The sequence below is a fragment of the Sitophilus oryzae genome, unplaced genomic scaffold, assembly GCF_002938485.1.
Source record: "Sitophilus oryzae breed Bouriz unplaced genomic scaffold, Soryzae_2.0 scaffold_576_pilon_pilon, whole genome shotgun sequence".
NCBI classification, from domain to species: domain Eukaryota; kingdom Metazoa; phylum Arthropoda; class Insecta; order Coleoptera; family Curculionidae; genus Sitophilus; species Sitophilus oryzae.
In genome coordinates this window covers 1,313,684-1,329,815 of record NW_022147169.1, presented here as the reverse complement: position 1 = coordinate 1,329,815, position 16,132 = coordinate 1,313,684, and the positions used below count along the sequence as shown (strand labels likewise).

Genomic DNA, 16,132 nt, shown 5'->3' with positions numbered 1-16,132 from the left:
AGTTAAAAATTGCAAAAAGTATGTATTTGGAAAGAGAAAAAGTTGAGAAAAAAATGCGTTATCTAATAGGCCAGTTCCAGAGGGAACAAAAGAAATGCAAATCAGGTACTGGTTTAGATGAAGTGGATAATTCAAAATGGCTTGCTTTTAAGATATTAATATTTTAATGAAAGTTTTATAGAAAGTTTAGCAATTTTGTAGACAGACATTAGGCTACTGATGACACACTACATGACAGTGTCTTAATTCATATTTGTATCATGTCATCAACATTTTTTAAAAACTAGATAATTTTTATTATTATCGACTATAAATTAATTTCAAAACTTCTTACCTGTGAGTGCAAGACTTAATTTCAGTCATTATTCCATACTTCAACTTCTCCGTGGATATAGCCAAACAATTGGCTATGGTACACACGTCGGGCTCGGTGGTCAATCGCTCGTTGAGCTCTTCGTGCTTCCTCAATGTGGTCTCGAACTCTGACAGTTGGCAGTTGAGCAGTTCGCGCTGAGATTTCTCGTTTCTCCACAAGATGCTGTACAGTCGCCATCTTGAAAGAAACTGTGACATCTCCTGAGGACAAAAAAAAACGCCAGGAGATGTCACAATTTTTATAAAGAGGCGTGTTATGAAGAAACGGAAAGTTTGGATCCTTTAAGCGTATTCCTACTGCTAATGTAAGGCTTGTGTACAAAATAATAGTGTAAAGAAGACTTAAAAGTCTCACTTCAAACCGACACAGTCAGGAATTCAATTTATATAGCCTTATTCTAGATTCTTAAATTAAGTAGTGTATTTTGGAATAAAAATGGTAATATAGTAGACAAAGGAAGCGATCGACAATGGTTGAAATGATTTGTGGCGATACTGTGGTAGAGAATTTTAGGATTAGTACTGATGTAGAATATAGAATGTTTAGGAAGGGGGTTAATCACCGCGACCTTGTAGATCGATTGTATGTTCCTCTCTCCTGACTCATCATAATCTCAGGGCTTTGACAAAAATCGGTATCTCAGACGGATTCACAGAGGCCAGTTCTCTATCTCCGATATCAGTCGTACCAAAGTTTATGGCACAAATGAGGTTGCAGTTGTTTTCCCATTTCCCCACAGAATCTGCATTCGCCGTTGTTTCTTAGTTTCAATCTACTGAGATGTTTGTTGAGGAGACAGTATTCTGTTAAAAATCCCGTGACACTGCGAGTGTCTTCAGTTTGAGTCTTACTTAAATTAAGGAAAATCTTTGATTTTTCTAAGTCATAAGTTCTGAGAAATTTCTCCGAGTATCTTGGTATTTTGAGAGATACGTTTCGGGTGGAGTGTTCCAGGTTCTTGAGCTCTGCTTTCAGTTGGTTTTCACTTGGAAAGCGGAACCTAGTTCAGTTAGTGAGGTGAACACTAAAGAAGCTCCTATTCGAAAGACTGGGGATTTAAAATGAAGATGAAACAATATAATAAGCCATTACATTACTGAGCCCCGCAGATACATTTTATCTTTTGAATTTGTAAAACTATGCAGAAATTCTTGCTACTAATTTCAAATGTATGTTATTCCTCCAAAAAAGTCCTATGGGTATTTCGCCAATGTAAAAAAATCTACAAAATAAAAGTTATTTTTAGGGTTCTGTACCCAAAGGGTAAACACGGGAACCCTATTACTAAGACTTCGCTGTCCGTCCGTCTGTCACCAAGGTCTATGTTATGAACCGTTATAGCTAGACAGTTGAAATTTTTACAGACAATGTATCTATGTTGCCGCTATAAAATCAAATACTAAAAACAGAATTAAATAAATGTTTATAAATAAAAAAGTACTTTCACTAAACATTATCTTTGAAGTAAGAATTTTACATAGAATCTTTCAAGTCCTCGGTGTCCGCGTGGTTGAGGCGTTAGGACTTTACGCTGCTATGACGTTGGAGCCGTAGTAAGGCAGGTTCGAATCCCAGTCAAGGCGACTTTTTTAATCGTTTTTTTTTTAATTTTTACATATTTTTACATATTTATTTTTACTTTTTACATATTTATTATTGATTAATACAATTTTTAGTAATGTGTTTCTTCATTTTTTTGAAATTACCTATACGCGCATTGAAAATTTCAGCTAAATCGGAAAAAAAGTTTATAATAATATAGTGTCTAATGTTGTATAGATAATGAATGGTACGGAACCCTTCGTGCATGAGTCTGACTCGCACTTGACCAATTTTTTTGTAAACACTGCTGCGTTAACAACGGAGAATAATTGTCAGCAATGGTTTACTAATAAAAAAAATTGCCTAACGGACAAAAAAATGCTTAACGTTTCAGAAAGTATGTCTCTTTCCATCGTCGGAAGCAAAAAAGCACAAAGAACAAAGGAAAACACTATTTAAAATATCTAAATACAACTACAACAATAATAATAATCTATACTAATATACAGGGTGGCCCATCGAAAACGTTCCGCAAGGCATAACAGCCAGAGTAATTTTTTTTCAGAAAATTCAAAAACACGTCAATTTTGTTTGTGGGAAGGGGGAAAACGTTTGCCTCAAAAATTATTGCAAAATCTTCAACCCTCTAAGCGGCGGTATCATCCCCCATTTTTTTTTCTAATGGGAAGGGGGATCAAGTGGCACCGCAATGAAAAGGGCTTTCTATTATCTATACTTTCCCGCTTCGTTTTTGAAAATCGGTCGAGTCATTAAGAAAATATGAAGGATTGAAATTCGAAAAGTTTATTTAAACATTTATCAGAGTAAATGATAAGGATAAATTCCTTCGACCAATTTGCTGTTCTTTCTTATTATTTCTAGATGTTTACGCATTTTTTCACTTACCACAAGGTGGAACGATCAGGTGCGGTAGTTGCTAGATAGCTGTTCAGTGACTTATGCGTTGAAGTTCTTCTCAGTATCGTTAAACTTTTTAATAATTATGGTGTACTCACTTGCAGAAAAACTGAAAATAATCGAACTTTATTTTAAAAATAATGAATATGGCAATCGATTTGCGCAGATATTCAATGAACACCATCCTGGCAAACACCTTTATGGCAAAATTGTTCGCGAGTTAGTAGCAAAATTTCGCGAAACTGGTTCCGTTATGAATAAAAAGAGGCAGAGGGAAAATCCTGTAGTAAATGAAGCTACGAGGTATTCGTATTGGGCCAAGTTGCCATGGATAGTACGCTGAGTACAAGAAAATTAGCTAATGAGACCGGCGTGAATCGTACAAGTGTCCAAAGGATATTAAAAAAAAACACAAGTTCCACCCGTACAAAATTGAGTTGATACAAGAACTCAACGAAGACGATTTTTATCGTCGCTTGCAATTTTGTGAAACTATGGGTGAACGAGTGGCGAATAATAATAATTTCCGATTTAATGTGTGCTTTTCGGATGAGTGTACTTTCTTTTTGAACGGTGTAGTTAATCGGCACAACTGTCGGTACTGGGCTGAGGATAACCCCAGGGTTTTTCACGAGGTGCACACACAAAACCCTCAGAAATTGAACGTGTGGGCTGGTATTTTTGGAAATTCTATTGTGGGTCAGTTTAACGATATTGAGAAGAACTTCAACGCACAAGTCACAGAACAGCTATCTAGCAACTACCGCACCTGATCGTTCAAACTTGTGGCTAGTGAAAAAATGCGTAAACATCTAGAAATAATAAGAAAAAAACTCAAATTGGTCGAAGGAATTTATCTGTATTATTTACTCTGATAAATGTTTAAATAAACTTTGCAAATTTCAATCCTTCATATTTTCTCAATGACTCGACCGATTTTCAAAAACAAAGCGGGGAAATATAGAGAATAGAAAACTCTTTTCATTGCGACGTCACTTGACCCCTCTTTCCATTTAAAAAAAGTTGGGAGATGACACCCCCGCTTAGAGGGTTGAAGATTTTGCAATAATTTTTGGGGCAAAAGTTGTCCCCCTCTCAAACAAAATTGACGTGTTTTTGGATTTTTTGAAAAAAAGAATACTTTGTCCGTTATGCCTTGCGGAACGTTTTCGATGGGCCACCCTCTATAAAATCCTTAAGTGACTGACATACTGATTAATCACGATCCTGCTCAAACCACTCAACGTAAGAAGCTCAATTTTGGCATACAGGTTGATTCTACGGTGTAGAGGTTCGATAAGGAGGGATTTTTCGAAATTCCAGTTCCAAGGGGGTGAAGCCACCCCTCAAATATTACAATACTTTTTATTTAAAAAACGGTCAAGTTTCCGAAAAAACGTTTAAACATGTATATTTTATTTTGTTTTTTACATATTTAAAGATTTTTTTAAAAATGTGTACAGAGTGTTTCGAAAATCTGGTCATTGATTAATCACGACCCTGCTTAAAGCGCTTGACGTAAAAACCTGATTTTTGGAAAACAGATTGATTTTAGGGTGTAGAGGTTCGATAAGAAGGGATTTTTTGAAACTCGAATTCTAAGGGGGTGAAACTATCCCTCAAATATTAAAATATTTTTTATTTAAAAACTGGTGAGTTTTTCGGAAAAACTCTTAAACACGTATATTTATTATGTTGTTTTACATATTTTAAGATTTTTTATAAATTTATACAGGGTGTTTCATAAAATATGGCCATTGAGTAATCACGATTCTGCTTAAACTGCTTGACGTTTAAAGCTGATTTTTGGCAAACGGATTGACTGTGGGGTGTAGAGGTTTGATAAGGAGGGGTTTCTCGAATCTCAAATTCCAAGAGGGCGAAAACGCCCGTCAAATATTACAATATTTGTTATTTAAAAAACGGTTAGTCTTTCGGGAAACACGCATAATTTATTTTGTTTTTTTACATATTTTGAAATTTTTTAAAAAATCATACAGGGTGTTCAAAAAGTTGGGTAATTTCTTAATCACGATTCTGCTTAAACTGCTTGACGTAAAAAGCTTATTTTTGGCAAATGGATTTTTCGAAAGTCAAATTCCAACGAGATGAAACTACCCCTCAAATATTACCAAGTTATATAATATCGCCATATTGTTTTTTCTCATGCTGACATAAATGTGAGAAAATTTTCCAGTTTGTATGTTAATGGAATTTCTTGCTTTGCTTTATCATCACCATTACAAATGATTAATTCGACGCGAACGAAGTCGCTGGTACACGCTAGTAATCTAATATAACGTTAGGCAAATTTGTTTATTTAAACCACTGCTGACAATTAGTCTCCGTTGGATTAAAGCAGCAGTGTTTAAAAAAATAACTATTTTATTTTAAATTAAAAAAAGGTAGAAAAAAGACTCAAAGTCTCGGTCTCAACGTTTATATAATATTAAACAGTGACACGTGTTTCGCTCATACGAGCATCATCAGACAAATACAATTAAACTAAAAAAAATATTTTATTTCGTAGATTTTCTTATAGTGGCGAAATACCCATAGGACTTTTTTGGAGAGATGTAGATCCGCCACAGAGGTATAGACAGTTTTTGTATTTTATTTTATACGAAATACCTTCTAACACACTTTTTTTTAGAAAATTAGTGTTTGATAACTTAATATGTGTTGTATAATCAAAATTTCTTACGAACATGTAACCTAATCTATATTTTTTAATTCGCATACTCAATAATTAAATTAGAAAACCTTCAAAATAAATCCATTTTTTCTCATTCAAATTAATCACATTATTTAATTTATGGTTTATTTTGACGCTAGTGATAACAGCTGAAAAATAACTGAATTTCTTGATTTATTGCCAATCAAAATTAGAATAGTCAACTATTTCAATCATGGTTGATCGCTACATAGTAACATCCGCCCCAATTAAGTTTACAGTTAACTATATTTATCAGTAAAGTTTTTGACAAATATAGTGAAAATTCTAGACCTTGTTAGACGGTAAAACTACTTATAAAATACATAGTTTCTGTAATACGTGTATTTTCTCTAGAAACAATTTATATTCGCATGTGTCTAGGTATTTTGTTCTAGATAGAAATAAATAGAAAAATGCCTGTGAAAGTCCCGTAAACAAAGTCGTGTGTATTAACCATAACAAATGTCATGTTTCCATGAATAATTAATATCCAAATACTACTGACATCTACCAGTGCTAAACGAAAATATATTTTTTTTATATTTTTCGTACACAATTCTTACTTGACTAATATTTATAACTAAACTATAACCTTTAGATACATTCAACTACTTCTATGATGTATAATATAATTTAGAAAATATTATTGCTACAAATTTTTATAAAAAAAATATAATAAAAATGTTAAAATCTGATACAGTAACGTTTCGAACATATGCTAATCGCAAAACAATTTTCGATGCACGTGATCAACTTTGAGTGAGCCAGATTGTGATGGATTTATGAGATGAATCTTAATTTAAAAGTGACAAAGAATATGTTTATTATATTATTTTTTTAAAGATGTTTACGTTTTATTTTAAATTTAATAACTAATATTTTAGTAATTAATTGATTTATTTGTTTTATAGCTTATTTTACTTATTACATATTGGCAAAAACTAGTCCATTATGAAGAATATTCTAAGCGTTATTATGGGTTATTTATTTATTGATGTAAGTACATCTTACAACGCCGTAAGTGGTAATAAGTAAGAGGGTGATATTAATTCACAATTTAACAATCCCAGAATGCAATAAAAACTAACGTAGAAATAACTTTGAAAGTGGTGTAATGTGTTTATCAATCAAACTTACTTCTCTGACTGCAGTCAAGGGTAATAAAGGACCTTTATTGTCACGTTCTCGTTCAAAATACACACACCGGAAAAATCTAGGGATATCATTTCATTAAAGTTAAAAATAAATGTTTTGAATAAACAACCACATATTTGTAGGCCGATTCTTTCTACTTCGATTGAAACGAAGTAGTCGCACTAGTTATTTCTAAATTTGGGATATTTGCAGAAGTGTTTGTGCATTTTTTGTCAAATGTATAAAAACACCTAGCATCAATTGTTCGAATTTAACCTGTACTGGCTATGTTTTTATGATAACTGGCCAGAATTCATTCAAATAACTCTGTTTAGTATTAAACGACGTTATGGAGCGTAGACATATTAACAGAGACGAAATGCTAAGGGCCATGGGTATGCTCGAAGCTGGAATGTGCCAAATCGACGTAGCTAGAGCATTAAATACAACGCAAAGTGTAATATCGCGATTAAGTGCACGCTACCATGAAAGTGGTGATGTTGCAGAAATTGCACAGGGCGACATCGCATTACTACCCCTCAGCAAGATCATTTTTTACAATTAAATGCTCGACGCCGACCGACTCTTACAGCACCAGAGCTTAGTTTAATTCTCCAGGAAACACATAATGTAACCGTTAGTCCTGACACTGTTCGCAATAGATTAAGATAGGTCAACTTAAGAAGCAGACGCCCCTGGAGAGTTCAACCCTTAACGAGAGGAAATCGAGAGGTACGATATTTGTGGGCTCAAGATCATGTTCAGTGGTCGAATGAACAATGGGCCAATGTTCTCTTTACGGATGAGTCACGCTTTGGAATTCATCCGGATTCGAGAAGGCTTAGGGTATGGAGAGAACCGGAAAATCTTATTCGGTTGGATCATGTTCAGTAAGTGCACCCTTATCAAGGTGGAACAGTTATGGTCTGGGGAGGAGTCCAGTTAGGCCGAAAAACCGATCTCGTTTTTCTTGAAAGGTTTCTAACAGGAATCACATATCGTGATTTAATTCTTGAGCCTGTCGTGTTACCATATGCCAATGATTTTGGGAGAAACTTCATCTCCATGCATGACAATGCACGGCCTCATACAGCCAGAGTGGTAAGTGAGTTTATCAATGCTCATCAATTAAACATCTTACCCTGGCCGGCACAATCTCCTGACCTCAACCCCATCGAGCACGTATGGGACGCGGTCCAAAGAAGAATTTTGAGAATGGGTATGCCTCGTAAAACTCGTAGGGATCTGGTTCGGGCCGTGAATGCAAGTGGCAGGCTGTACTTCAAGAAGAGATCGACAACCTGATCAGGAGCATGGAGAGACGATGTAGGGCTGTAATGAACAGTAGAGGAGGCCATACACTTTATTAAGTAAAAATGGTTTTATCTTTTTTTTTAATTCACAGTTTAGAATAAAAAAAATGTGTGTATTTTTTTGAGTTCAATAAAAATCAAAGTAAATTTGAAAAATTCGGTAAATTTCGCATTTTTATTTCCAATACGTCCTGTAAACTATTTGTTTATTTTAATTTTATTATATCAGAAATTCAAATAATAAAATTACTGACGATGGCTGGATAAAATTGTAATATCCCTAGACTTTTCCGGTGTGTGTAGTTTATCGGGGAAGCTACAAGCTCTTTGCTTCGACTGTTTAAATACTTCGGCATATTTAACACATAATTTCAAGAAATGCAATACAAAAACTCGAAAATTTAGTTCTTAAAAGAATTGTTTGTGCTCAAAAGTACAATTTAAAAAAAAAGACTATGAAGATAGGCAAAAAAACGAGAATTACTCACAAAGATTCAACAACAGCTCGATATTATTCAAAATAATGACTGATAATTGTCAAATAATAAACGACAACCTTGCTTAAAACTATTTTTTGCAGCTTTAATCTAAATAAAATATCTGTTACAATCATTTGCTCTATAAAGTAAAATGAAGAGCTGCTCGGTATCTTAAATTATACAACAAATTTAAACATTTTTGCCAAAATTTAATTTAGTTAGGTTTATAGACTTTAGTGTCAATGTCGATATGATTGATGACGTGCATCAGAAAATGTTGCGATTACAATATAACTATATTCTAAAATTACATTCGCAATTAATAAATTAGACAAATACTCACACAGCGCATATCTTGCGTGCAAGATGCCAACAATGACAGAGTTTTGATCACTTCTTTGTTTTCCATGACGTGATTGTAGAAGTTCCGTTGTTGCATAGGAAACATGTCTTTTTCCTCGGTCATCAATCTATACAACTTCCTACGCCTCATTCTCAAGTCATCCTCTTTTGTTCTTATGCAGCTTTTACTCGGCTTCTAGGAAATTTATATTTTATTTTTTTATATCATAACTTATTTGTATAAAAATTAGTTATAATTTTATAGCTATGTTGCAATTATATGTGTTATAATTTTATAGCTATGTTGCAACTATAGGCTAGATCAAAAGTTCTAGGCATTATGACGTCTGGTGCACAAAACATCCCTCTTTAGAACATTTTTTCTAATGGCAATGACTGGTAAAGTAGCTATATGTGCGAACAAACACTGGAGGGGCTGCTAGTCATTAAAAGATTAACAAATATTCATTTGTTTTTTGAATATGTCAATATTTTTATTTCGTTGTGTTTTGTGAATATTTGGTGTGTGATTTTGGCAATTCCCTCATTAATTACTGGCGTATTTGTACTTACTTTATCAAGAACATTTTATTTTAATTATTCATATTCAATTGCAATGACATTTTTCGACCGAGAACGCAAACCTGCGAAGAAAAATTGCAGGGTTCCTAATTGCGACAACAAAAATGGCAGTTTTCTTCGTTTTCCAAATCCCCGAAAAGATTCGAATTGTTTTGTACGTTTTTTTTTTGTTTATAGTAGTAAAATATATAATTTATAATAACATCAATAGTTGTTTTATTTTTATAAACGTTCGATCGGGTATAGATATAAACATTTTTTTTAATTGTAACGAAATAGGTATATAAGTATGTGTTATATATAAATTACAATTTTTTATTGTAATATTTAATATACTCGTATAATGTAATTTTAATAATTCATCATTCTATTTCGTTACAATTAATAAAATGTTTGAGTAATATTCAATAAAAATTAAATTAAATATACGGATCGTGATGGATTTAGTGCGCGAACAAACTCGAGCGCATCACTGATAAAAAAGATAGACTTGAACTAAAGTCGTCATCGTTCTTGAAAAAAAAATTTAGTGGCAAGAGAATTTATTTTAGCGTAACAGAAAATATTTTGCCTGAAGGAAAACTCTCTTAACTCAAGAAAACTGGTTCTCTTGAACAATTCGAAAATTTCTCTTGAATCTATTTTCATTCAACCAAGTGCAAGTTACTTTCTTTTAAGATAATAAGAAAAATACGCTAGAAAGTACTTCATTCAAGAAACATGGCCATTTTTCCAATAGCTAAATACTCTTTTGATGAAAAATAATAGCGACACGCAAAGACAATGACGAAGGATGGTATATACAATCAGTCGGCAGCCCGATCAGTCGTACGTCGCATTTCATAGGTCGCACATCATAGTACGTACGGGTTTTGTTGCTTCGAATTTTCCATTTGGAATTTTGCATAATTTGCTTTTTAAACGCATATCGTATAACAAATTAGTGATCGTTATTAGTATGCATTTGTCATTTTTTATGGACAAATTTTAGGATATATGGATTCTTTAAAGGAGTTTCTGAAAAAATGGAAATTAGAGCATTTATTTGCTATATTTGAAGGTAAGAGACATTTATCTAATGCACCTGTTTAGATAATGCATGCGTGACTATAGATAGAATAAGAATATAGGTATGAATTTTTTTATGCAAATAATTACAAAAATTTTAGAATTTCAAGTCGTTAAAAAAATTCAAAATGTGACCAAAGCTTATAATTTTAATAATTTATTTGCTTTACTTTGATTAATCGTGATGTAACATTTTTTTGTAATTTGTAGTGATGAACCACCCCAAAAAATACCAAGGAGTGAAGAAGCAGAAATAACTACTATCGAGGAAAATAATATTCACTTTACCAAAGTTTACAGAATAAAATATAAGTTCGGTCACTTAGCATCGGCACTTTGAAAATCGCGTATCAAAAGCCAGAAGCCGCCTCGTCCGATACGCCGGATTTCGATGAAAACAGGAGTGGAAGCCGGGGTAAATAGAAGCCGCATTTTTACCGATCGCAATGTGCGACAAGGTGTAGGGGAACGTGGGGTATTTCAAAAATACCTAATAGTAAATCTACAAAAGAAAAAATATACTATCAGTTTATTGGTGTATTACATATAAATATTTAGACATGGCAAGATAAAAAAAGATATAGCAAAAATAAAATAAATTTTAAAAACAAACACAAAAAATAAAGCTACACAGTATCAACAGTAAATAATGTAGTATAAAATGTATATAAAATAATAAGTATATTACGTAACGAGTGTTTTGGAAAAAATAATATTACGCACGAGTGCAGTATTCCATGATTGCATAATATGGTTTTCCAACACGAATTACGTACACTATAAAATTCAAAGCTGAAACTATTAAATGTCAACAACTTTTGATGTTTAAATGGTATCCTCGGTATTTTTTTACGTTATTCGATAGAAAATGATACTCTGAGTAGAAAGACATATCATATCAGCTTTTAACAGTTTCACATATGATTTATTTGAGAGTGTAACACGCGGTTTATAACGACAATTTGACTCGAAATACCAAGTGTGTGGCATGAAATTATTCGTAAAAAAATACTTTTTCCAAATATACTAATGAGCCACCTTCTTTCCAATTGAAAAAAATTAAGATATGGTTAAAAATACCATTTGGGCATCTTTTAACCGGCCAAGACAAGACATGGAAAACATTAGACGATCAAATCTATATTTCCCAGGACTCCTTGATTAAAGTTTTGTTTTTAAAAGAGCTATGACACTCAATATTGAAATTTTAAAAGATTTTTTTTAAGCTAGAATGCCAAAAGTTGACATATGATATGTCATTCTATTGAGAGTGTCATTTTTTATCGAGTAAAGTAGAAAAATGCCATTTTCGGTGAAACCGGAAGTGACCGAAAAAAATTGAAAACGTTAATCAATCCTAATTTAGGTCATATACTAACACACCAAATCTCGTTTTTTTATCTGAAAAAATAAAAAAGTTATAGGGATAAGCCACTTTTGAGACACACCCAGTATATGATTTTTCGTGTAAAAAAATAAAGTGTTCTTGAATAATTCTAATTAGATATTTTAAATAATTTTTTTTCCAGTGGCGAAAAACTCAATATTATTTTTAAGAAATAATAAAAATAATTATGCTTTTTTATAATAAACTAATAAATAATTAACTAAGGCTAATGTTATCAGTAACACTTTGCAATGAAAATTAAATAACCACTTGAAAAATAATTCCATATGCATGCGAGACCACTCTGTAATAACGCCAAAATCAAAGTAATACGCCGAACGTGATCCGCCGTGTATGCTGGGTCCAAAGTCCACACACCAGTAATACACTGGGAAATACGTGCGTGAAGCGGCTTTTGATACCTGCCGCCGGCACAAGTGACGGAACTTATATTTTATTCTGTAAACTTTGACTTTACTTACTACAGAACAGGAAAACCTAAATTTATCAGAAAATAATATACCTCGTAATATGCCTGTATATGATGTATAGACTTCTCTTAGATCATAATAAATTTTAGTTGAGTCAATAGTATGCGCTATTGGTTTAAGAAAAGTGTCTCTTTAATCAAGAAATGTCCCTTTTCAATCAAGAATTTTTGCATGAATCAAAGAGACTATTGTTCTTGTATTACAGTTGAGGGTTGGAACCTTTGGTGTTACACAGCAAAATAAAAACACTAAATCACCACAATACACCAAAACACTTTTACTTTTACACTGGACGCGCGTTTCGCTAACCATGTTAGCGATATGTTTATAATCATCTGCTGATGATGCTAACATGGTTAGCGAAACTCGCGTCCAGTGTAAAAGTAAAAGTGTTTTGGTGTATTGTGGTGATTTAGTGTTTTTATTTTGCTATTGTTCTTGTAGCAAGAACTTCTTTGCATATTCATTTTGGACCAAGAGTGAAATACTTTGGACAAATAGATTCTTCTATTCTCTAAAGTAATTTTTTAAAACTTATGAAAAGATAGTTAATGCTTTGGGCAAAGAAACGTCGTCCTTGGCCCTATTGAAAAGCGCCAATCTTTTGGGTCAAAGTCATATTCATTTCGACTGAGAGATCCTTTTTTCGGCGCTTCTACTTTCATTTTATGGCATATAAGTCAAAATTCTATAGGGGGATGTTTTGTGATCTGGTGATAAGTAATCGTTACACAGACTGCAATTTCGTTGCTCTTCATACAATTATTAATTTGGTTTCAAAACAAAAATTCGCAAAAAATATGAATATCATTCCGATATAGCTGGAGAATATTAAAAGGAACTCTGTAAATATTATACATATTTTCATAGAGCTTAAAATTCTCCTTTTAATGTATTTCTACACGGTTGTTATTATTTTTCAAAATGGCGATGAAAAGCGGTTTTAATTCATACCAAAAAAACCCTATTATCTTAACATAGGGTTTATTTAATGGCAAATTGTGATATTATTGTCAAATGTAGAAAATAATATATAATAACGTTCTACGTAAATATGCAAAACAATATAGAGAATGATGCTTAAAATTCTACATTTAGGCTCATATTCAGTTAGACCGGAAGTGATATTCAATTCTGGTGAAGAAAATGTGAAATGTTGATGACCTACATTTTAAATTAAAGTCTCAAATTTATTTGCTAAAAACTAATGAATTAAAATAATAAAGTAATCAAATACTATTTTTCCTGTAATAAATTTGAAATGTTGTGGACTTGTTGGGCTTTTTTTAGAATTGTTTGGACTATGTTTTGTTTATTTTATAATAGGTTTTATACAAGGTTTATAAATCTGGGAACATATTGTAACAGAAGTAAATTAAGAATTTACGAGGAATAAAGGCAAATTACGAAGAAGTAAAATTAGAATTTAAATAATAAGTAAAGAATTGGTCATAAATTAAGTAAATTAAGAATAGTAACAGAAGAATTATATTGAGATTATTATGAATCATATCGAGATAAATGCAGAATCGTCAATATTGTTCATATGCTCCTACATTAGTCTTTTTGTTTAAACGTAAAAACCGATGAAATGTCAATCTGTGCAACGTTTTCTATATTGGGACCTACCATATATTATTGCCAACCCTATTTTATACATTGTTTAAAGTGATTCATTATTTCTGAATCCAAATAGCATAGAGCTTTTACAAAAATAGTATCATCTTTATACTATTTAGTATACTAACTTATAGAAATTTAGCAAGCGACAACGTGATAACACCGGGAAAATTCTTTCTTTGTCACCGAAATTAGAAATTTAGGGATTCCCCAATATACTTCTTCTATTTTAGAGACATAGCTACTGATTTGCCGTTTTAATTTGCAAATTGCTGTATTTAATGCAATTTTTTCTTCTATTAGTTCTAAATGTTCTCAAAATTCTTTTTTTTGTCGAGATTGATAAGAAAAAACGAGAAAATTCCGAATAAAATCTAAAAAAGTAACCGACTGATTTTCTAGCCTGTCTTCTTTCCGCTAATTTTAGATTAGAGACATTTGCTCGTTTATTGGTGGTTTATTCTAGATCGTTCTCGGAAAACGATTGCAAAATATAAATTTTCGTGCATTTTGTAACACTATCCATCAGTATAGCAATAACACCTATGTGATAAAACGTAATTATAGACTAAAATCCGGCGGCCGTGGAGGCACTATGATATTACTTCCGGCAGGAATTTTTTTGAGAATCGGTTTCGGGGACGGTCTCTCCAATTCTCAAAATTCCAGCCCGAGGTAATATTATAGTATCTCCGCGGCCGCCGATTCTCCATCTAGTATGCACTGAAACAGTTTAAAGTTCATAAATTAGGCAGATAGGTTCTAGTAACTTATTTCTAACTACCTGTTGGATCATTCTGGACCGATTGACCACATCCATAAGATTTGGAGACGGTCCTGCAATCTTTTGCCAGCCAGATTTTCTACTATACTCCTTCTTTAATGCATGCATAGTTGTGTATAGTGAGTGTAGTAAAGTATTTAAGTAAAGTGGTAATCAAAAGTAATGCGTAAAGTAATCAATATTGGTGGTAGTGGTGTGAACAATATAATAGAAGTTGTGCAAGTATATATATATTTTTTCATTGTAGTGTGTATGAGTAAAATAAGTGAAACAGTATAACAGGTAGAGTAGAAGGGAAAACAAACAAAAGAGAAAATTAGTAATTATTTTTTAAATATATAGTTGCAAAGGCAGTTGTAAAAGTTTACTTACATAGAAACTATTACAACTATCCTCTCTGGATGTTGCCTTAAGCTAAAGGTTTTCGAAAAAAAGTGTGTTTAGTTTAATGTAAATATATTTAACGAGAAATATTAATTAGAATCTTATTTACATTAGCTAAGATGACCTACATCATGTATTGTTATTATAGAACATTAAATTTCATAATCTGAAAACTCTGTTATTAACGGCAAAAATACATCTGTTGAGCAAAGTCGAGCACAGCCGTACCATCCTTTTCTCGAAGGTATTAGCGGCACTTTTGACCACCCTGTAACTTCGTTGTGGATAAAGCAAGAATATTAATTTTCACTATACATGAAGACATACTATAGCTAGCTAAGTTACCAAAATATCTAATAATTATACCTCATAGTTTATGAATTATCGCTTGTCAAATTTCTTTAATTTCGACAGATCAGACGAATTTTGACAGATCATCAAAATTCTAAGGTACTTCTAGATGTGTCACAAACTTCAAATTTCGAATTTTAGGTAGATTTAAGCTTATAATGAAAGAAAAAAATGAAAAATCTCGAAATATCCTTATGAATTAAAAGTTAGCTGTCTAGCTGCTACCGGTCATTGACTTTCCAGTCGAGAACAAGATAGAAAATTAGAATTAAACCAAGCGGTCTCTTCTGATTTTATTTGTATATCAATGTTGACCTAACCAACAATAATTCAAGGATTATGAATTTTTTAAAGTTGATATTTAGGTTATAACGAAAGTCGGAAACACAAGTCTTTAGAAAACTAGAATTAATCCATTTGATATTATCTGACTTTATACGATAATTCAAAGTTTATAAGTTATTGCCCCTAGTCAAACTTCTTTAATACTATTTTGAAAGATATATTACCCGAGAAAAAAATAGATCAGATAATAATACTAATAATAGATGATAATACTAATAATAGATGATAATACTAATAATACATGAGCAACAAAGTAGTTAATAGACATATAAAATCAATTGATTAAACCGCAAGAATAAT

The 16,132-nt window shown here is 32.2% G+C and overlaps 1 protein-coding gene across 1 annotated transcript in view; it reads right to left on the bottom strand.

Moving 5' to 3' along the window:
* The window catches only part of LOC115887460 (dynein heavy chain 5, axonemal), a 109,100-nt gene that overhangs the window by 70,484 nt on the left and 22,484 nt on the right, over positions 1–16,132 (bottom strand). Inside the window, exons 17-19 of the mRNA XM_030906895.1 lie at positions 14,753–14,845; positions 8,822–9,016; positions 335–576 (exon numbers count right to left, since the gene is read on the bottom strand). Coding sequence (XP_030762755.1) covers positions 335–576; positions 8,822–9,016; positions 14,753–14,845 — 530 coding nt within the window. The remainder of the gene's footprint in view (positions 1–334; positions 577–8,821; positions 9,017–14,752; positions 14,846–16,132) is intronic.